At 40.4% G+C, this 24,391-nt stretch overlaps 1 protein-coding gene across 1 annotated transcript in view; it reads right to left on the minus strand.

Moving 5' to 3' along the window:
* Positions 1 to 9,728: 9,728 nt before the first annotated feature.
* Positions 9,729 to 24,391, minus strand: part of sall4 (spalt-like transcription factor 4) — a 39,526-nt gene continuing 24,863 nt past the window's right edge. The window contains exons 2-4 of the mRNA XM_078555354.1: positions 21,125 to 23,746; positions 14,287 to 14,600; positions 9,729 to 12,431 (exon numbers count right to left, since the gene is read on the minus strand). Of these exons, the coding sequence (XP_078411480.1) occupies positions 11,988 to 12,431; positions 14,287 to 14,600; positions 21,125 to 23,746 (3,380 nt within the window). The 3' untranslated portion in view covers positions 9,729 to 11,987. The remainder of the gene's footprint in view (positions 12,432 to 14,286; positions 14,601 to 21,124; positions 23,747 to 24,391) is intronic.

Genomic DNA, 24,391 nt, shown 5'->3' on the forward strand with positions numbered 1-24,391 from the left:
AATATTGGTCATGATTTAATTGCCGTTACAGAGACCTGGCTATAGGGTGACCAAGATTGGGAACCAAATATCCAAGGATATTGGGCATTTAGGAGGGATAGGCAAAATGGAAAAGGAGATGGCGTAGCACTCTCAATAAGGGACGAAATCAATACATTGGTAAGAGAGGATCTCAGATCGAAGGATCAGGATGTAGAATCAATTTTGGTGGAGCTAGGAAACAGCAAGGGGCAGCCAACATTGGTGGGAGTTGTTGGTGGGCCACCAAACTGTAGTGGCAATGTTGGGCAAGGTATAACTCAAATACACAAAGATTTGACAGTAGCTAATGGCTTGTATTTAAAGAAATACTACAGTCTACAACTGGTATACATTCCTCTAATACACGAATACACAAAGGGAAAGGTAAATCAACCATGGTGAACGAAAAAAGTTAAAGATTGCATTACATTAAAGGAAATGGCTTATAACGATGCCAGAAGACGTGGTAAGCCTGAGGATTGGGAGCAATTTATAACCCAGCAAAGGAGGACCAAGAAACTAATTAAGAAAAGAAAACAGAATACAAATGCAAACTAACGAGGAACATATTGGGGGACTGTAAAACCTCTTTAGGTATGTGAAAAAGAAAAGATTAGCTAGGACAACTGTGGGTCCATTACAGGTGCGGACAGGAGAATTTATGATGGAGAACAGGGAAATGGGAGAGAAACTAACAGCTAATTTGTACCTATCTCATGGAAGAACATATAGAAAATCTCCCAGAAATGCTAGGCAACCAAGGTACTTGTGAAACTGAGAAACTAAAAGAAATGAATATTAGTAAAGAGGTAGTACTTGAAAAGTTAACTGGATTGTAGGTTGATAAATCCCCTGGGCCAGATGAGCTTCATCCCAGAGTGTTGAAGGGGGTGGCTCGAGAGATAATGGACGCATTGGTGGTTATCTTTCAAAATTCTTTAGATTCTGGAAAGCTTCTTGCAGACTGGAAAGTAGCAAACGTAACCTCACTATTTAAGAAGGGAGGAAGAGGGAAAATGGAGCACTATGGGCCTGTTAGTTTGATGTCAGTGGTAGGGAAAATGTTTGAATGTATTATTAAGGATATGAGAACTGGACATTTAGAGGGGAATGGTAAAATTGGGCAGAGTCAACATGGACTTATGAAAGGGAAATCATGTTTGATAGACCTGTTGGAGTTTTTTGAGGATGTTACTTGTAGCATAAAGGAGAACCATGGATGTGGTGTATTTGGATTTTCAGGAGGCTTTTGATAAGGTCACATACAGGAGGTTAGTAAATAAAATTAGAGCACATGGGATTGGGGGAAACATACTAGTATGGATTGAGAATTGGTTAACAGACAGAAAGCGGAGAATAGGAATAAACGGATAATTCTCAGGATATCAGGCTGTTACAAGTGGGGCACCACAAAGATCCTTGCTAGGTCCACAGTTGTTTACAATTTATATAAATGATTTGGATGTGGGGACCAATTGTAATATTTCTAAATTTGCTGATGGCACCAAACTGGGTGAGAACATAAGTTGTGATGAGGATGCAAGGAGGCTTCAAGAGGACTTGGACAGGCTGAGTGAACGAGCTAGAACATGACAGATAGTATATATTGTGAATAAGTGTGAAGTTATTCACTTTGGCAGAAAAAGGCAAGAAGGTAGAGTATTTCTTAAATGAGAGGTTGGGAAGTGTAGGTGTCCAAAGGGACCTGGGTGTCCTTGTTCATGAGTCACTAAAAGCTCGCATGCAGGAGCAGCAAGCAATTAGGAAGGTATGGCATGTTGGCCATCATTATGAGATTTGAGTACAGGAGTAAGGATATCTTGCTGCAGATATATACAGCCTTGGTGAGACCTCACCCGGAGTATTGTGCACAGTTTTGGTCCCCTTATCTAAGGGAGGATATACTTGCCATAGAAGGAGTACAACAGAGGTTCACCAGATTAATCACTGGTATGGCAGGACTGTCTTATGAGGAGAGATTGAGGAGACTGGGTCTGTATTCTCTAAAGTTTTGAAGAATGAGGGATGACCTCATTTATACATACAAAATCCTTACAGGGTGTGACAAGATGGATGTAGATAAAATGTTTCCCCTGGCTGGTGAGTCTAAAACCAGGGGACATAGTCTCAGCATAAGGGGTAGGCCATTTAAGACCGAGATGAGAAGGAATTTCTTCATGGAGGGTGGTGAATCTTTGGAATTCTCTACCCCAGAGGTAGAAGCTCGATCACTGAGCATGTTCAAGACAGAAATCGATAGATTTCTGGAGACCAATGACATCAAGGGATAAGGAGATAAGTGCTGGAAAGTGGCATTGAGGTAGGTGATCAGCCATGATCAAATTGAATGGTGGAGTAAGCTTGATGGGCCGAATGGCCTTCTCCTGTTCCTATGGCCTGAATTTTTCAGATGGCGGGGTTTCCCAAAGAGTCAGCGGGGAACACATCAACCGCAGCCATTTCATGCTCGAATGAGCATCGAGTGGCTGCAGGCAGGATTTCCACCCATCATTCAAGAGGAAGTCCTGCCTTAGAGAGCTGCCAGCCAATCGGATTGGCTGGCAGCTCTCCAGTCCCTGCAGCAACAAGAGCTGCAGTGGACTGAAGAGGAAGTGCACCAACATGCCTGAGCTTAAGACCTGGAACCGGAGGACAAGGTAAGTTTAAGGGATCCCATGGTGGGAGGGGAGGGAAGGCCTAGGGGGCACTAAAGGGCAGATCAGGGTGTCAGGGGAAAGGCCGGGGGGAGGTGGGGGGGAATCCCAGCAGCCACTGGACCTTAAGGGAGGGGAGTGCCCAAAGTCAGAAGGGGGCTTCCGATGGAGGCACCCCTTCCCCACCAACCCCTTGCCACCCGAGATCTAGGCCCGGTCCTTTTCTGGTTTCCCCCATGCCAAGTAAATGGACTTCTAGGTCATTACCGCTTGCTGCGTAAATAAAGTTCTTCCGTTCATCATCCCTGCAACCCTTGCCTAAAAACTTTAAATCTGTGTCTCCTGTTCAAGTACCCCATCAGCTAATGGGAACAGCTTTTCTTTGTTTAGCTTATTTACCTGTCATAATATTGTACACCCCTATCAAACCTCCCCTCAATCTCTTTTACTCCAAAGACAACCCAAGCTTCTCTAACCTAACCTTGTAGCTAAAATACTTTAACCGCGGAACCATTCTGGTAAATCTCCTCTGCACCCTCTCAAAAACCTTCACATCTTTGCCAAAATGCAGTGACTAGAACAGGGCCCAATACTCTATAAAAGTCTGGTTAGGCCTCAACTAAAGGTTCAGCATAACTTCCCTGCTTTTGTACTCATTACCTGTATTTATGAAATCCAAGATCCCATAACATGTCCTGCCATCCTCAAAGATGCACATGAACTCCCTTGGAAGTGTTTTATTTCACAAAATCTTCCTGTTGCCATCACATACCAAAGCACAGCATAATTTCAAACCACATTGCACAAAATTAGCTAGTTGCATTGCACTTTTAAAGAACTAATACATTGAAATACAGAAATCTGATGATCAGTCAGGAATGAAGAATTGTAAGATCTGGAAATATAGAGTAGGATTTTGCTAACTAAATGAGGGTGGACAGGTGTGTAATTTCCTGATGCCATTCCGACAGTTAGTGATTTTGCTCAGGAAAGGAGAACTCATCCAATTCAGATCAATGTTCAAGAGCACATTAATAAACTTGCAGAATGGGCAAACAATTGGCAAATGTAGATCAACCCAGATAAATGTGAGGTAGTACATCTTGATAGGAATAGGCAAGTCACTTATTGGAAGGTGCAAGTTTAGGTGGGGTAGAGGGACCTAGGAATACAAATACACCAATTACAAAAGTTGCGCCACAGACTAGCAAGGCCATTGAAAAAACACACAAAGCACTAGCACAAGGGGAGACGGTGGCATGACGGTATTGTCACTGTATTAGTAATAGAGAGGTCCAGGCTAATATTCTGCAGACATGGGTTCTAATCCCACCATGGCAGCTGATGGAATTTAAATTCAATTAATAAAAAATCTGGAATTGAAAGCTAGTCTCAGTAATGGTGACCTGAAATTATCATCGATTGCTGTAAAAACCCATCTGGCTCACTAATGTCGTTTAGGGAAGGAAGTCTGCTGTCCTTACCTTACCTGGTCTGGCCTACATGTGGCTCCAGATCTACAGCAATGTGGTTGACTCTTAACTGCCCTCTGAAATTGTCTAGCAAGCCACTCAGTTCAAGGGAAATTAGGGATGTGCAACAAACATTGGCCTTGCCAGCGATGCCCACATCCTATGAAAGAATAAATAGAACTGAAAAGTAGGACAGTTATGCTAAAGCTTGTATCGAACCTTCATTCAATCACACTTGGACAGTACTGCACTCCTTCACTTCAAAGTCACAGAAATCCCTCAATTGCTGTTTGGCTTAGAGAAATATTAAAGTGAGTTGAGAATGATGTTTTCTATATCGACATCAATATACCTTGTTGCATTGTGCAAAGTATGAGCCAAACAGCTGCAATGCCCTTTTGAGCACCTGTCGGTTTTTTGCTAAACACTGTCATGTTTTCCATAATTAACAGTTGCATTGTCAGCCAAATACACAGAAAATCTCCCTTGGCAGAGATTGAAGGCATGGAATTTGGATAATATTTCTACTGAAATGCTTCAGAGTTTTCCTGGCTATCGCTATGGAAATCCAACAGTAAATGCTAAAGCTCTTCTCAATATTGAAGTATCTCAACTAAGGGGAAACTCTTCACACCACCTATTTGAGGCATCAGTGGCCAAGAGAAAAGATCATTTGCTTCAATGTAATTCAAGTGCTTCTGTGCAGAATACGGTGCTAGAACATTGACTATTTTTGTCTAACACACATCATGTCTCTCGCAATGGATGAGTCACTGCTGATCACATCATCAGCTTTTATTTTGCAATCAATACTATAAGACTGGAGGCACCTCATGGCTTAGAAGACTTTACATGGCTCAGCAACAGTCACTATCATTTTCCAGACACTGCAGGTGATTTAAAAAAGCTCAAATGATAACATACCCGAGAGTTAAATCTGGGCTTCTCTGACAAAACGTGCTGACTCACATCTCCCTTTCCTTGGTCGCTGACGTTGATGTCACATTGGCACAAAATGAGAATGCATAATGCTCTCTCGCTTCCTGCTTTTTACTATGAAATCATTCGTTTGACCATTCAGGATTGAACGAAAATGTATTAGGGTAACTAATGGGGCTAAAGGCCAATAAGTCCCCTGCACCTGATGGGTTGCATCCTAGGATATTCAAGGAAGTAACTACACAGATAGCAGGATGCTCTGGTAGTAATCTTCCAAGAATCCTTAGATTCTGGAAAAGTCCTAGAGGATTGGAAAACAGCCAAAGTAGCAGCCTTATTCAAAAAGAGAGACACAAAACAGGTAACTATAGGCCAGTTAGCTTAACATCTGTCATCAGGAAAATATTAGTCTATTATAAAGGATGTAACAGCAGAGCACTTAGAATTACATAATCTAATCAAGCAGAGTCAGCATTGCTTCATGAAGGGGAAATCGTGCCTGACAAATTTATTAGAATTCTCTGAGGAGGTAACAAGCAGGATAAATGGGAACCAGTAGATGTAATATATTTAGATTTCCAAAAGGCGTTCAATAAGGTACCGCATATAAGGCTAATTAATAAGAGCCCATGGTGTTGGGAGTAATATAATAGTATGGATAGAGGATTGGCTAACTAATAGAAAACAGAGTTGGGATGGGGGGCATTTTCAGGATGGCAACCTGTAACTAGTGGAGTGCCTCAGGGATCAGTGCTGGGGCCTCAATTATTTACATATATTAATGACTTAAATAAGGGGTATGGGGGGATTTTCTTATGAGGAGAGGTTGAGTAGGTTGGGCCTGTACTCATTGGAGTTTAGAAGAATGAGGGACGATCTTATTGAAACATAAGATGCTGAGGGGTTGTTTCCCCTTGTGGGAGTCCAGGACCAGAGGGCATAATCTCAGAGTAAGGGGTCGTCCATTTAAAACAGAGATGAGGAAGAGTTTCTTCTCTCAGAGGGTAGTTAATTTGTGGAATTCTTTACCTCAGAGGGCTGTAGAGGCTGGGTCGTTAAGTATATTCAAGGCAGAGATAAACAGATTTTTAATCAGTAAGGGAATCAAGGGTTATGTGGAAAGGGCAGGAAAATGGAGTTGAGGATTCAGATCAGCCATGATCTCATTGAATGGCGGAGCAGACTCAATGGGTTGAATGGCCTACTTCTGTTCCTATGTCTTATGGTCTTTCTCCTAGGTGTTCGTGAATGGTATGGTGTGCATTAGGGTGTGGATGTGATGAGGAAAATGCTAGGGCCTTTTTATCCCAGGTACTCACTAACCTGGATATGATTTTGAATGATTGATTTGATATTACTCACTGAGGCTGGTAGGACACGCTGAAGGAGGCATCTATAGGATACAGGACAGGCCCATTAGGACCATTCTTCGCGGACACACTCGTTGACCTGAAAATGATTGGAGGATGAGCTAACATTTAGCCAACGGGTGACCTTTTGGAGCTGCCTACCCTTTGAGTGGCTGTTTTTGCTACCATTCATTTCGGATTCATCACTACATTGGTCAGTGAGCGCCTGTGAAATAAATAGGCCTGCCCTCAGCTGTGCTGCACAATGTTATGAGGCAACGAGCTTTTGAAATATCAGACCCAAGGTCATCCAGTACAGGAATGGGCCCAGACGCGGTGAAATCCAGATTGCCCAGTACAAAATCGACATCAGGCCATTCGAGCTGAGCAAGGCTGTATCTGTCCTCCATCCTCCGAGGAGTCTGACCACAGCTACCTCTCTCATCTCCTCCTGCTCAACAGCCTGTGCCACGCTTCTACCCACACACGAGGACCCACTGATCTAAGTGTATCTGTGTTTGAATGATGTGTTGGTGCCGGGTCTGGGGTTTCCATGTCTTCTGAGGGCATCGACCATTCAAGAAACCCAGTGGCAACACTGGAATGCTCCCCCTCCACAACTGGCCCTGTGGGAGACAGAAGAATGAGATCATGAGAACTTGCCTCTGCAAAGCTGAGGCTTCCCAATAGAGCGAGGGCAAACAAGCAAGAGCGTTCGGTAACTATTCTGGGCACAAATTTCTCCGATATTCAGGAACACCATGTAACCACAGGCCACTCAGCTGTTGTATCTGCAGACTTGGGAGACCTGAATTCTGGTATTATGCTGCACTCATGTTGCCAGAACAAAAGACATTAAACCTCTTGCAGCAAGGCATCCAGCTCCTCAAAATGACACTGTGGTGGCTGACGTGTTCATCCAGGCCTCTTTAGTTTGGCCAAGTAGACTTCTACCACCCTCTAGGGCAAGTCTGTTTGCCTTTTTGGCGCAGCCTCCAACTTTGACTGCAGAAGGTGGCATTAACGTTAGGCCAAGTTGGGTGCCTCCCCACCACTAAAGTTGCAAAAGGTGCAGTCATGCCTTTAAAGTGGGCCCAAACTTTCAGCCTCCTGCCTCCTTACCGTGCCACCAAACCCTCCCTCCAGCCAATTAGGGCCAACTGCAAGGAAAATCAGGACCGTGGCTGCTTCCTCCTTGGACCTGAAAATGGTTCAGGCATCATGGTCCCAATACCAGACGAAAAATCCTATCTGTAGAAATTAAATGTTGGTAATTATTTTCCTATGCTGGACTGGTAAATAAAATGTTGAATGTGTGAGTAACCTGCAAGTCAGATTTTGAAGACATAAAAATCTGCAAACTGGAAGTTAAGACTTCACTTCATTAGCACATTTGTGTAATTAATAACTTGAGCCTTAAATTACACCATACATAGGCTTAGAGATGAAATGCCTTAACTCATATGTTCATATGTATTATTAGGATAATTCATGAATTCTGGGGATATGTCATTAAGAAGTGTTGGCATCTCTAAGTGCCAAATACAATGATGTAGCTAAAAACCTGAAGTTATGGTCTGGAAGGAGATCAGAGCACCAGTTTTTCCAGGACCTCCTGTCAAAAATATACAAGTTATAGTTAGCAGTTAGAAGGGATGGCAGGGCTGTGAAGCCGATTGTTCTTAGCTTCCCCATCTTCCTTGAGCCACTCTTTCCACTGGTTAAGAGTCATGAATGCTTGGTTATAAGTTGTTAGTTGTGTTGACACAGATGCACACGCTGAGGTTAAAATGTTGCAAAACATCCAGCAAAAAGGTATAAAAATAAGAGTACATCACTACCATTTGTCACAGGACACTTGCTGGGGTGGATTTGTTAATAGAAAGTTAGGAGTTATTAGTGGAGCACTCGTTAGAAAGTTAGCGCTTGCGTGAGATATTGCCAGTCAACAGGTAATTGTCATGGGTTGGGGGTTGCTGTGAGAATCCAGAAGTGACTAAAATAATTGTCACAGGTTAGAGAGTAGAGAACTCAGCAGGCAGCTGTGAAATGTGCAGCTTCAGCAGCAAAGGCCACAGCAGGTAAGGTAGACTGGAAAACTAGCGTTGAAGTCTTAAAGCTGCAGAGGAGTTTGTATATATGTTAGAGTTAAGTTGACAAAGTTAAAAAAAATCAAAGGATGATGTGAGTCAAGAGACCAGATTCAAGGAACCAAGGCGACCTCAGAAGTCCCAGGATCCATGGAACGACAGACCTACATGTGTTGAACTTGTGTATCGTGACGTTCCACTAGACAAGGCATTATAAGTATTAATCTGTTATGGTCTATAAACCTTGTTAGTTTGCATTCTAAAATAACAATTGTCCTTTTTGCCAATAAGGTTAATCCTCGACAAGAATTTTCATATTCTGGGGTGTAGTGTAGAATCCAAATTCCAACAAACTCTACACAATGGTCATTAAAATTTGTTTACACAAAAATCAGATTTCTCAGATCTGTAACTATACAGACACAATATCACCACTTCCTGTAATGCGCAAGCACATAACTGAGCTAAGCATTCCAGTTATACCCCACACACAGTCCACGATCTGTGAAGTTAGGAAATTTCAACCGAGGCAAAACCTACACACAATAATTAAGCTTCATTATTTATTGCATAAAATTGTCTAGAGAAACTGCAATCTCAGAAGCCATATTTTAACAGTGGGCAAATTAAAACTATATACCTCTGGTAGATAAACGAGTCTTATTAGCAATAAGTACAGTCAGGTGTAACACTGATCCATTCAGGAAAGTATAGTTAACAATTGACTATTCATCCTGTGATCAACAGTCATCAAGGGCTGGTGAATGCTCTGAGAAGCAGTAGCTTACTCAAGCATGAGCTTAAGCATGTCAGTCTCCCCCTATGCAGTGATCAGTGCTGCTGACCTCTGAATGAACACTTACCTGTAAAAAGGTTATGATGTCCCACTGAATAGCCAAGTCATATTCCATCCTCACTTTATGGTCATTCATACATACTTTCCAGCAAGACCAACCAAACAGTGTTTGAAAAGTGCAAGTCTTTGCTAATTGTTGTCTCTTCCTTTGCCCAGAGACACTGAAGCAAACTAGTGTTCACGTAACTATTTCTGGCGAGATCAGGTCATGCAAAGAATGAAACCTACAACTTTCTACTAAAAAGATATCTTTACTATGATGATGTAATGGTGAGTATCAATTGCTGGTTTGAATGTTCTCATTTTGAGATCTGTAATTTTGTATATGAATAACAAGGATAACCAGATGACTGTGACAATGCTATCCTGCATTTATTCCCATATGCCAGAAAGAAAATCAAGTTTACATTCAGTAGATGTACTAGAGAGCCACTAACACATTCATGAAAAGACAGCATATTCAAGGCATCAGCAACACGTAACAAAAGATCCATTTTTCATGTAAACCATATGGATTCTGCACATTCAGTTACCATTGTCAGTCCATTTACATGTGAAAGCACCATGAAAATCCTTGTGGTAAACTGAAATCACAAAGGCCAAAGTGAAGCAGTCATTTCAGAACTTTATGAAAACACTGCATTGAAATGGTAGCTTATTCTTCCATGCTGGCATTGAAATTTTACTCCGGCTACCAGGTCCAAAGTATTCCATCTGTAAAGCAAGAGGCGGTGTCCATTTTTCCAGCACTCCAGTTATACATTCAGTGTTAAACTATAGCACGCAGAAATGTCCTTTTTTTAAGAAAACTGGTTATGTAATGCTGTCAAATCCCTGTCGACAAAAGCTTGGTCCATTTACTGATGTAACCATTGTCCAACTGCACAAGGTATCTACTTCAAGCCAGTTCATTTTACAAAAATGGTCAGATTCTACAAAAGTAACCAATATGACCAAAACAAAAAAACTAAAATTAGAAAGTGAGGTAGTTAACAAAATTTCTTCAAGTTCTGGGGCCCACCCTCCCCACTTCCCTCATATGCTACACGTGGGTCTCCTTTGGCTAAAGCATAAATGGTGTACCATCCACAAATCAAATAAGTAACCTGGTTAAAACCAACCAAGGTAGGCAATGTTTTAATCAATCAAGAATGCACTCTTGTTTTATCAGTATTAAGCCTAAGACAGATAATGCATCTTATTTAATGCTGCAACCCTTTGGGTTTTTTTAATGGACTTTAAAAAGAGTCAGAGTCCCATAGACATCATTCTTTGCAAGATGAGTGGTTTCTGAATTCTCCCAAATCTCAACTGTAGCAATTGTGAAAGTTGTTAAAGTGTCTGGGTTTATGAATGAGTTGCATCTCATTTCCCCAACCCCTCTCCTTCAAACCAAAAATATAGAGAACCAAATCTAATTTAGAATATTTAAGCCAGTATACTATTTTATTATAGAAATCCTATTTATTTGTTTGTCCTTAAAGCATCTATGCAGAAAGGATAATTGTGTTTTGATACAAATACTTTTTCCCTTTTCTCTTGCTATTTCTCCCATCTTCACCTAAAGGCATGAATTTGAGATGGATGATGATTCTTTTGATGCCTGCTGGCCTCTGTACTTTAACAGTTCTATCTACTTGTCTGGAAAGTTTTATAGCTGATGCCAATTCTGCTCTCACCCAATCTCTAACCATACTCCTTCCAGCAAATATTACTGCACTGTGATCAGGACTCATGACTGTTTTTAGCTGCCTCTTCAGCCCAGAGGCAATGAGGCCCATTGTTGTCCTGCAACTAGTACTACTGCTAAAAAAAAATCAGTTAATTTATTCCTCCACCACCCCTAGTTATTTGGTTTGAGTCCACAATTGGCAGAGCATTCTCAGCTGAACAGGAATCTCCAAATGTTTCATTGGCTTTAATGATCTTTGACCGAAGTTAATCCCAAGTAAAATTAAGCAATTTAATTCACTGAATTATAGTTCTACAAATTTATCTTTTATCTGGGATTTTACTTAAAACAAGAGTTCATTCCAGATTTTTTTAAAAAAAGGAACAGTTGTCATTAGAATTCTAAACAGATGGCACCAATTGACATTCTAGAACAGTTACCCGCATAAATGGTTTTAATGTATAAACAGTAAATACAATTACACACACACTCTCAAAGACAAATTTCTATAGTAGTTTATGGAAATGATTCATTTCAATTTCTACTCAATATTTCAAAACTAGCACTAATTACAGAATTTGTTTCAATCTTTGGATTCATAAGGATTTTGTAGTAAAAATTCATGAGAAAGAGGCTGTACACTTCAAATATTGTAAACTCAAGTCAATATTGTAAACGCTTCACTTTGCAAGACCCGCTTTATTATTTTATTCTTTTAGATAAATCCCAGAGTTTTATACAATAAATTTGCAAAGCAATGATTGTACTCATAACATAAATTCAGGAGGTACCCAGCAGTTTTGTTAGAGACAGCTACAGTAAAAAAAATCTATTTTACATTTTTGGGATTATATGAAAATAGTAGCCCATATTGAGGTCTGTGGTTGTTTTTCATAAAACCTAAGACTAAAATGTACTCTACTCTGCACATTTGCTACAGAATGTCATTTTTCTTTAAATTAACAGCTATTTTGCTTTCTTCCACAAAATGGGGGATGTGAGGCATAGCAACACTTTCAGAACTAGGTTTCTCTTCAGTGATTGCTGGACTAATGCCAGACTGGGATGCATCCACTTTGGAAACTGTAGTGCTAGTGCTCACAACAGAACCGCTTGCCACACTAACTGTGATAGGAGGAATACCACCATTTTGAATCACCGAGATCTCATTGGTTTTCAAAGCCAAGCCATTGGCAAGCACAGTGGTGTATTGGTTCCAGATGGTTGGTTCAATATTCGTTGCAGGAGCCATTAGATCCTTTGGGAACATCTCTGAGATCTTCTTTGGGTCATTGCCAATCAGTATCATAGGACTATCTAGTGAAAGACGTCTCCCACGTCTGGCTGAATTATTCCACATGTGAGTTCCAACATGGACCTACAATATGAAAGTAAAAAGTGATCAGGTTGTGCAAAAAACCTGAAAATCTCAGCATCAAGCATTCCCTGGTCAGGATTAATTGGAGTTAATGCAGCTTAAGCGTTCCCCCTGGACTGCAAAAATATTTTCTCCTCACTCCCCAATAAACATGAACAGAGGAGCTATTCCTATGTTGATCCATTTCCATATTAACTACATCAGTTACTATATTATAATTGACACTATGCATTACCCGCTCAACTTACACCAACAGGCTTTTTGACTATGGGACTGGGTGAGGAAAAGGAGGGGGTGGGCATTTCCAGGGATGAGTGGATGAAGTTTGAAAATTGTGTGACAAGGAATCATGTACACATCATAGCGCAAAGCAGAAAAGTCACTTTAGCCTTTGGGATCGGAAAATTATAGCACTTTTTATGATCTACAGTGAAATGCAAATGCTTCTAGGCCACTTCAGATGAGTGGAATTATTAAGCTTCAACTGGGTAGAAACATTAGTTTTCCCTTTCTTTACCTTCTATTAGAGTTAAGAGTATGAACCAATGCATTTGTAACTAATCACCAAAGTGACCTCAGCATTTCAGCATTCAATACAGTTAGTGCATGTAATACAGGGTGAAATTCATACTGGCAACAGAACATGACCTTCCTAGATTTATGTATGTGTGAAGCAAAGCAAAAGACCACAGAGAGGGGAAGGCAGAGATCAGAAAAGCATTTCAAAAGACAGAAATTCCATAATCAAAGTCAGAATTTTACCAAAAGGTGGAAATTTCTCATCCCTGCATAACATAGCTGAACTATAACTCACTCTACATCCACACAGGTACTTTCTAGCATTGATGATCAATAAGAAACAAAAACTTTGAATGATTCCTCCACACTGCCAAGCACTGGAGCACAGAATCAAATGTTGGTGGCTTTACTAAAACCACATTGGAGATCAGGTAATTCAGCCAGACCAGAGATCAAACCTGTGACTTTTTCTGTCCAAACTTTCCAGTATTATATTATATTAGGCAGTGCATTACCCACTGAAATATTGGCGTGAAATCTGCCAAAGATTTTAAATGAAAGCGTTGTTTCAGCAAGATGCAAGCTAACCTCACGCGAATCATCTGCTGCTGCAACTAGTGGCCTGGATTTTGCAACAAGGCCAACGGCACTCACCATTATAAGAGAAAATCTGACAGCAGCTTCTATAGTATACATATACGTGCTTAAATCAGAAATCCAGAAGTTACTGTCAGAGAGTAACAGTCTTTGCAATAGACTCAGCACTGAAAATCGCTAATAGAATGAATTTGGGGTACTTGCCCCCTAGTTCCACAGAAAAAACTAAGTTGGGTTTGGTGCATTCAGGAGTAAGTTACTTTTTTTTTAAAAAAAGATAGCGTGCAAGTGATAATTACTGCCAAACAACCTTTCCAGCCCTGGAAAATTTACATCTGTGGGGCTTCATCACTTGAGCAGTTAATTAACATGGGAGTTCTGTCTTGTATTTTTCCTTTAATCCACCTGTCTTTCTTAATCTTTATTTTGCTTTCTGTACGTGTTTTAAATCGGTTTTGCACTTTGTGTGCTTCAGTGAGGATTTTTCAATCTGATTTGTTGAAGAGCCTGGCTATTTTTTGTTCTGCTCACAGACGCCATAGATCCCCTGTAGAGGGCACCACATTGAATCAGGCGCTGGATTAATGCAAATCTACACTGAGAAACGTGGGCTTATTTTCTGGGCAGATGTCAGTGAGGTGAACAGCGATTGTCACCCCTTCTTCACTGACCACAAAACCCTGGTCATTACTTAGAATTTAAATGTACTGTAGCATTTTTCTCAATCTGAATAAGTTACCTTGAGATTTCCTTTCGTTGTAAAAGCTCTTCCACAGATGGTGCATGCAAATGGCTTTTCACCAGTGTGCGTGCGTTCGTGAATCTGCAGAGCACTTGCTGAGGAGAAGCTCTTTCCACAAGTAGGGCAGTTGTGTTGTTTAGGTGTACGACGGGGTGGAGGTGCCAAAATAGGTGGCATGATTGGAGCCACAGCTGATGGGGCAAGAAACTGTGCAGTGGTTCCTGCTGGTCGTTCTCCATGGTCGCTTACTTCCACTTTAATCAGACAAGGAGGAGCCCTGATAAAGGAACCTGCAGGAACTTGAACAGCACCTAAAAACATACAATGGTTTTTCACTGTTTAGTCTAATAGGGTTGTAAATTATACATGGTGGATCCCTTACTAGAATTAATTCTCAATTGCCATGCCAGACTTTACAACCTCAGCTCCAAATACTAGTGCTTTAGCAGCAGCTAGATGAAATGGGGAAAAGCAGCCAATTCATGTCGACTAACAGTTGCAACACACAAATCCACTCATTCATTCCTTCTACGCTTGTACCTGTCCTGGCAGTTGTTTATTGAAATGGACTGGAAAAAAAGTCAGCATAGAACACTTGCCTAGTTAACTGCAAAATTAGTGAACACCTGGGTACATTGCTTAACATACAGTAAAACCCCACTGAAATAAAAGAAAATCTGCCAACTTTGGGAAAATCCATAAAATGGTCTTTTAACAATGAAAGTGTACAAAAATGGAAATATCCATTAACTGATCATTGCCTATCTCACTGTATGGTCAGAAGCAAGCCTGGGAGTAAAGCTCCTTCTAAAAAAAACCCCTCCTGTTTGACATCATGAGTTTCTACTCTAATGATGTGACAAAATGACAAATGAGAAAGGTGAAGTTCTGCTCCAAGATATAAATTTGTTCTCAAACTGCCTATAGCCAGCACTTCCATAGCATCAAAACATGACAGTGGGCAAACACTGAAACATATGGAGGCATCTCCCTTCACCAGTTCAATTCTGTAGCATAATTCAGGCCCTTTAAGCACTGTATTAATACTTTGCATTGATCTGAGGCATGCTCGACTTTTACAGATAAAGCAATAGATTTGCAGGATACTGTTGGCATTCCACAACTGGATGGACTAGCCCTTCTCTAACAGGACTCACATTTATCCAAATTCACTGTCATCTATCTTTCACCTCCCTTTAAATGTAACAGGTCTGGCAGCATCGGTGGAGAAGAAAAGGGTTGACGTTTCGAGTCCAACATGACCCTTCAACAGAACTGAAGGATAGTTAGGAGAGGGGTGAAATATAAGCTGGTTTAAGGTGGGGGGTGGGGTGGGGAGAGAGAAGTTGAGGGTGGGGTGGTTGTGGGGACAAGCAAGCAGTGATAGGAGCAGATAATCAAAAGATGTCACAGACAAAAGGATCAAAGAGGTGTTGAAGGTGGTGATATTATCTAAGAAAAGTGCTAATTAAGAATGGATGGCAGGATACTCAAGGTACAGCTCTAGTGGGGGTGGGGTGGAAAGACTAACAAGGTATTAGTTGTAGATTTAAAAATAATGGAAATAGGTGGGAAAAGAAGAATCTATATAAATTATTGGAAAAAAAGGGGGGAGGGGGAAGAAACAGGGTGGGGATGGGGGGAGGGGGAGTTTAAGATCTAAAGTTGTTGAATTCAATATTCAGCCCGGAAGGCTGTAAAGTGCCTAGTCGGAAGATGAGGTGCTGTTCCTGTCCCCACAACCACCCCACCGTCAACTTCTCTCTCCCCCCGCCCCCCCACCTTAAACCAGCTTATATTTCACCCCTCTCCTAACTATACTTCAGTTCTGTTGAAGGGTCATGTTGGACTCGAAACGTCAACTCTTTTCTTCTCCACCGATGCTGCCAGACCTGCTGAGTTTTTCCAGGTAATTCTATTTTTGTTTTGGATTTCCAGCATCCGCAGTAGCTTTTTGTTTTTATCCCTTTAAATGTGTTCATCAGCATGAGAGAATTGGATACTTAATCATTTAGTACCCCACATCAGAATCAAATACTTACAGGTCAAGCTTATTATAGCATAGTCCTTTTAAAGAGTCCAACAAGCAATAGTGCAAAGTTTACATTTTTTTCAAAGAGCTATTTATTTGGCAATGTCAGGGACAATGCATCTAGCCACTGCACCACACTGTTGCTTAATATCTGGATCACAACTTTCTTACTGTCTGAAGTTAGTAAAAAGAAAAAAAAAAAATACAAAGGCTACTCCCAAAAAACTTGGTAACATGAACTTTGGTTGGTGGCAGGGTGGGAAAGAGGGAGGATTGGTGAATGTCATATTTTGGGATTTATATCTAAAAGTGAGAAATGGTTTTGATTTAATTTAGCTTATAATACCATTAAGTTAGATTTACCTTCCACAAAAATTAACTCCCACAAATGTACAAGCTCTTTAGATGTTGTTTAAATCATTTCTAGGGATGACACACCAGTCAACATAGTTTTGACATGAAGTTAAGAACCTGATTTTAGTTTTGAGATAATGGGCTTCATTAACAATGTTCTTGGATATTTGTGGCTATTATGATAGAATGATTTTCATTTATTGCATTCTGGAAGTGACTCAAATGGACAACAGAATTGCAAGCTTCCGACCCAAAAATTGAATTTTTGTCTTTAAGATGGTAACTTTAGCAGCCAGACAGACAAGCATTCCATCTGGAATGAGTCTCAGTGTAGCCAGTGAGAGGCACTGAAAGATCTCACTATCCAGACAGTAAAAGGAGATAAAAGATACTCCAAGCCAAGGTATGAATCTTGTAACCCATCACAAAAGGAATTCAAGGTTAACTAATTTTTGAGTGAGTTTAGACTCTTAATAGGGGCTGGGTGCCTAGTTTGTTATACAAGAGTGGCAGAAAACAGATGCATCTCATTCATACCCATGCTCTGCTCATTCATGCATTGCATGTGAAATAAACCAGTTTGTTTGCCAATCAGCTTCATCTCACTAGAGTGCTTTTTAGTTCTTCTGAAGTTGCAGAACACATATGGTATGTGCAACATCATAATAAGCATACAATAAAGGGATCTACTGTTATGATCCTCAGATTGTACCATTTTGTAAACAGTAAAGGCATGCTCCAGATCTTAGAGGAAAAAGTTTGTTTATAGAATTAACTGGTGATGCTGGAACCAAGTGAAAATCTAAATACAGATCAGTGAAATTTGCAACAGTTACGGAGAGCACAAGAAGCAATGGTCAGTAAAGTGATGAGATCAGACCAGGCTGGGAAGAAAATAGCAAAATTGTATGAGGGATGTCGCTTTTTAAAATCGGGGAAGATTTGACTTCATGTGGGTCATGAGGGAGGGCAAGGAAAAGGCAGATTAACAAAATGTGCTTGGGATTTCCATTTGTGAGAAGTATCTAAATCACTAGTTGTGGATCTGGGGTGCCCTATGTCAAAACGTTGGATATCTATAGTGCCCTATACCAAAATGTTGGATACCTATGGTGCTGTTATTACTATTTATGGCAGCACAACAGACTGATGATGTACAATTCAGGCTTCAGCTTCAGATACAAATCACTCTGCACTGTATTACTTGTTCAGGCAGAACTGCCAGAAATATCACTCCGTGGCAGAGCAAGAAGAGCGTACTTTTCTTATGGACCACATTGCTACATGGGTCAAAAGAAATAATAATTTGGTTCGTAAAGCTGAGTTATGGATTTTTAAAAATATATTCAAACAATTAAAAACATAGCCAAAATTATTTCAAATTAGTTCTGGGAATCAGTCTGGCATTACTGATCCAGCTCAGAAATAACAATCCCAAAATTAATGTAAAAGCTCCCTCCATTGGGAGCGAGAGTTTGTGGTCAGGGAGTAATAATGTGATCAGCAGTACAGCACTCCACTAATCCACATCATGAAGGGTGTAACAAGCAGGGTGTGTACAAATTATCTGAAGAAGCTAGATAAAAACAAAAAATATAAAATCTAATGGGATTTTATGGGACCACAATTAAAACTTGCATTCACTGCCAGGGAAAGAGAAAGACAATCTCTGAGGGCCATGAATGTTATGGGATATTTTTAAACTGACAATTTTTAAGTAAATAATGGAGTGTATTGATAAAGGAAATGCAGTCATGTTAGATACATATTTTATAAGGTATCACATAGGAAAATGATGATAAAATTGATTAAACTAAGGCGCAAGGTATCAAAAGACCATAGGTTCAAGCCCCAATCCAGAGACTTGGATATAATGCAGTCCAACACTTCCAGTGCAGTTTCATGGGAGTGCTGTGCCATCTTTTGGTTGAACCAAACATTAAACCAAGGCTCCATCTGCCCTCTCAGGTGGTCATCAAGATTTAATGACACCACTTGAAGAGCAGTAAGGGAGCTCTACCAACTTCTAGGCCGATGTTTATTCCTTAACCAACACCCAAACGATCTGGTCATTTAATTCTTTGCTGTTTATGGGACCTTGGTGTGTGCAATTTGACTGCCACATTTTCCTATGTTACAACAATGACCACACTTCCAAGGTACTTAAGGACATCCTGATGTCATGATAGGTACATACACTCAAGTTCTTTCTTTATAAAGGGGATTTGACAGCATGATTACGCACAGAAAACAATTGGGAGTAATGGGTGCATTTTGAATTGGTGTCATTCAGGATGCAGGGTGCAAACAAACAAAACAAAAAGAGGAGCAGAGTAACTTGGGACTTAAATAAGTTTCATTAAAAGTGGGAGAACAAGCTATTAAAAAAATATGAAATTCTAAGTTTTATAAATAGATGCACAAAGGAGTACAAATGTAAAGCAATAGAAAGAAAGAAGGACCTGTACTTATATAAACAACTGCACAAACTCGAAGAGGTTTCAAAGCATTGCAGCCAATAGAAGTACTTCTGAAATATAGTCACCATTGCAATACCAAATTTGTATCAACCATTAATTAGGCTGTAATTCAAATATTATTTCCACTTTTTGGCACCTTTCTTTTAAACACGGGGTTAAGGCCATGGAGGGGATGCAGAAGAGATTAATTATGACACCAAGGGTTAGGAGTATTAGTTGTGAAGAAAGAACTAGATAAAAAAAGGCACTTTTTGTTAAAAAAATCACAGAAGTCTAAAAACAAAAATCAGGTAAAAGGCTTCCCCTCGTCAGCAAGTCAGCAAGATATTTACATGAGGTTTAGGATATGGAAGACCCTGCCAAAACAGTGGTAAAGATAGAATCTATAAAACATTTAAATGGGAAATATGCAAGAGAAGAGAAATAAAGCTAAAAGGATGCAGGGAAAGACAGTGGAATAGACTAATTGGATGTACATTTACTGAACCACCATCGAGAGCAATCATTACTCACAGCGTGTTCGAGCACATATCAGAGACACCAAGAACAGCTTGCAACAATGAGCATCAGCAACCTTCAACTACAAGGGACAAGAGATATCTCAGCGGACCAAGGTCATCAAACACCCAAACGTATGCCCTTCCTGCTGGAGCGACATCAAAAGCAGGAGCACAGATCAAATTTCACCTAACTTAGGGGTACTGAAGCCAGTTGTGGCACCCCTAGTCTATCAGCTTCTGGCTGATATAAACTAACTCAGCACACATCAGCAATCAAGCCTCTGGCTTTAAGGGTTGTCAAATGTACCATTGGGAGGAGATGGGCAATGGGGCAAATTCATAGATTTTATTCTCTTGCTCAAGTACAAACCCAAAATATACTTGGGTCCTGATACTACTGCTCAGGCTAGCAATAATTGAGTACACCAACTGAAAGTTAGAAGAAAATTATGCAATTCAGAACATGGAATTTTCACATATGGAGCTCTAGCTCCATTAATCCCCTGTGGATTTGAATCAAGATTCTCTGCTGTAAGCCACAACGTTAAATTAATTATGACATGTGCATCCAGTTAAGAATATTTTTCCCAAATTTGTGTCCATCACCTTCACTTTGAAAAGCTACTGGGGACATGAATTAAAAACAGTGAACAAGAAGCAGTTCTTCCTTATGGCAGAATTGCAAATAAAGCAGTCAGCAGTTACAAGGCAAAACTACAGCTGAAAGAGGTTATTCATCACTGACCACAAAGTATATAGGCCAGACAACTGGGTAGCTGCATTTTGCAAAATTCTCAGGTTTAATCTCTGATCTCATGAGTTCACTGATCTCAGCCTACCCAGTGATGGAGGGGCTAAAGTTGGCTCTAAAGCCCTTGAGAAACTGGAGATAGGTGGACATAAAAAAGAAAGAAATCAGGCTCCTGTTCATTATCATCATAGTTCAGAAAACCTTTCAAGTTCATGTGCATAGCACTAGTAAGTGCACGAATAGCTGTGGACACTCAATAGGTTATACATGAATGTTGTCAATTACCTCCCCGACTCAGTGCCCATAAAACTCTACTTTGAGAGGAAAGGAGACGATTGTCACTCTTTCCCCTGTTCTAAAATAAAATGAGAAATCAGTCACTCGCTATTTTACACCATAGGCAAAGGTCATGCTTCACATATCTGAACTTAATCTCAACACAGAAGCTCAATGTATTTTATATCTGCTAAGATCCTTTAACTCTTTAATTCATTAAAAATCAAGTATCTCAAAATTATTTTTCTTTAAAGCTTCAAATAAAGGCTCCAAGTAACTATTACTAGGGTCTATTCTGATGAGCACTCAATTATTGCAAGTTAGTCCTTTTAGCTGCATTTATGAAATTGCAGCTTGAGACTCAAACAATAGACTGGAGCTGCTGCTGAGGTTATTCACAAGGTTTAAACTATATATATATATATTTTTTTTTCATACTTACTGCAGTCCCCATTAGTAAATGGTATACTAGGCACTTCTTCCTTAATTTTGCGATGAATATTGGCAGATGTTAAATCTAATGCACCGTCATTTGGTAGTTCAGATGTCTCAACAGGCTCAATTTTTGTTCCTGAATTTTCACAAGGAGCAGGAAATCCTGGTGACTTGGACAGATGACTACCATTATAGCTATTAGCAGGAGACGAAGCTTGGAACAATGCAGATTCTGAAGCACCTGGACTCCTATTATTCTGGTATTCTTGATCCCCTACTGCCGAAGAAGAATCATTAGCCATACCTTCACTTTCTGGGGAGCCATTCTCACTAGATTTCAAACTGCTCTGTCGTTGCAAGTTCACACTAGAGTTGATCATTTTCATCTGACTCTCCAAAGCCGCTATATTTGAGAATACTAACAAAGGAGAGTTAGCTGGCAAGTCACTGTAAGGCAAAACTGGTTTTGAATACTCAACTGTAGGCACCTTCGTACCCTTGTCCCCTTCCAACTCAGATTCATCCATATTTTCATCAGTAAAACTGCTGTCTAGTTCAGCAATTTCATCAGCCAAAGCTGGCTCTGGATCAGAACCGTCGTAATAGCCCTCAGGCAAAGGTGTATTCGGGATCTGACCTCCCATGTGCATTCTGATGTGCTGCTGAAGAACAACAGCATTGGTGAATCTCTTGTGGCAGATAGGACATGAATGCTGCACTCGCAAAGGTGGTTTTGCCCTATGTACCCCATAGTGAGTCTTGAGGTTGCCTTTTGTGGAAAAAGCCCTGCCACAAACTTTACATTTGAATGGCCTTTCACCAGTGTGAGTACGGTAATGCATTTTTAGTGAACTCTGGCAACTTAGTATACGATGGCACACAGCACATTCATTTGGGTCAGTGGCTGTTTTGTCTATATTTTCTACCAGCTGTTGTAGTTTGGACGTCTCAGATGCTTGGCTATTATCAAGTGTGTTACCAAAAGCTAGCTTAGGTTTTGAGGTTTCAGACATTATGGAAGTAGCCAAAGTAGGTGCACTGCCATTTTCATTTGAAGATTTAATTTCTAGGTTAGATTCATAGTTGCTGACATTTGATGACATAGAAGCAGTTTCACTTACTGCTGGAGATCGTCTTTGCAGAAAATCACTCACAGGTACCTTGTCTGATGTATCCTCAAAACTAGTTGACAGCTTCAAGCCAACTGAATTGGACAATGTTTGTAAGACAGGCTTAGTGTCCACCCAGTTTGCCGAATTGTCAACAGGTATTGACATGCCGTATGGAATTCCGCTGCTAGTTGGAATGTTGTCCAGATGTTCAGGAACAGGATAGGGATTCATTCGGATATGGGGATACTTCTCCTTATGACGCTGGAAATGGACCTTCAGATTGCCTTTGGTTGTAAAACGATTACCACAGATGTTGCACTTGTAAGGTCTTTCCCCAGTGTGGGAACGGATGTGAATCTGCAGAGCGCTGTCATTTCCAAATACTTTGCCACAAAACTTGCACTTGTGTTTGAAAAAGGACTCTTCTGAACTGGACTTGGTCTCAAATACTGCAACATTTGGAGGCTTGCCTTTCTGATTTCGTGCAGCTGAAGCTGCAGATAGTCCCATTAGCGGGCTGTGGATAGTTGCAGAATTTGGAGACTGAGGTAGCAAAGGATTTGGAAATCTTGCAACTGGGCTTGTAAGGTTGCCATGTTTGAGCCTGGAGGGGTTTTCAGAGCAAGAAATGGAATCAGGCTTGGAGGTTAATGAAGCTAGAGCACTAGTAGTTTGGAGGGACCCGGATTCAGAATGGTGTAAACTCTTGTTAAAATGAGTCGTACCAATAGAAGAATGAGGTAGCTGTACTGGTTTAAAACCATCTATAGTAAAGGTTTGGCTACCAACTTTCTGCCCAATTAAAGCAGCAGCAGCAGAAAGCTGTTGTGACAGGTGAGCCCCCAGTGTTTTAAGAGGGTCTGCAGCTGCAACGATGGAAGGATGCAGAGAATGAGGTGCCATCATTGCCACCTGAATGCGGATTTGCTCAGTTAACTGAATCTGCTGAAGTTGCTGCTGCTGCAAACAGACCAATTGCTCAAGCAATATAGGAATGACATTGACATTTCCAGTTGCATTTGAATTACTGGCAGGCACATTATCTGGAACATGCTGAGTCACTGCCACTTTAGTGTTCTGAATAGTCTCCAATGTGACATTAGTGTTTGGTATTTTAGATTGGGGGACATAGGTCACGTCAGAGGCTGGATGTAAACTTGAGGCAGCATTTGAGGCACATGATTTTTGAGATTCTACAGTATCAACATTCATCTCAGCAGTTTCACTTTCTTCATGCATTTTTTCTTCAGGGCTATCATTGCTTTTAGATTGATCGGTCAGTTGACCATTTGCAAAGTTATCTGGACAAGATTCTGGGCTGTCTTTTGGAGGCATTTCCCTCTCGTCTTCATTCATAATCAAAACTGGTGGGTTTTTAGTGCAATTTTTCCTGTGCTCAAGGAACTTGGAGAGATCAAAGAATTCTGCACAGCATTTCTTACAGATGTTGGTTTCTTCAGTCCTGCATTTCTTTGCATTTACTTCCCCATCTCCATCATCCTGACAATCCTGAGAACCTGTGAAAAGATTTTTAAAAAAGCACAGTAAGTACTTAGTGTAAAAGAATAGTTATGTAGATGCCCCTTGCAGTTTCTTAGCTCCACACAAATTGATTCTACATCTTGATCTTTCGATCGAAGATCCTCTCTCACTAATGTACTGATCCCATCCTTTATTAACAGTGCACAAATAGAAGTGAACAGATATATCGAATTGCCATTACAGAGAAGTGGCTGCTGGTTGATCAAGATTGGGAACTGAAAGTTCAAGGGTATTTGATATTTAGGAAGGATAGGCAAAAAAAAAAAGGGAAAGATTGGTAGGAGTTGTTTTTTGGCCACCAAATTATAGTGGTAATGTAGGGCATGGTGTAAATCAGGAAATTAGATGTGCATGTAACAAGGGTAACACAGTAATCCTGGGGGATTTCAATCTACATATAGACTGGATAAACTTAGTTGGCACAATTGCTGAGGACGAAGAATTCCTGGAATGTATACGCAATGGTTTCCTAAAGCAGCATGTTAAGGAACCAACTAGAGAACATGCTATTTTAGATCTAGTATTGTGCAATGAGAAAGAGTTAATTAATAAGTTTGTTGTAAAGGAGCTTTTAGGGAAGAATGACTATAATATGATAGAATTTTACATGAAGTTTGAAA

This window comes from Cetorhinus maximus, chromosome 13, assembly GCF_964194155.1.
Source record: "Cetorhinus maximus chromosome 13, sCetMax3.hap1.1, whole genome shotgun sequence".
Lineage (NCBI taxonomy): Eukaryota > Metazoa > Chordata > Chondrichthyes > Lamniformes > Cetorhinidae > Cetorhinus > Cetorhinus maximus.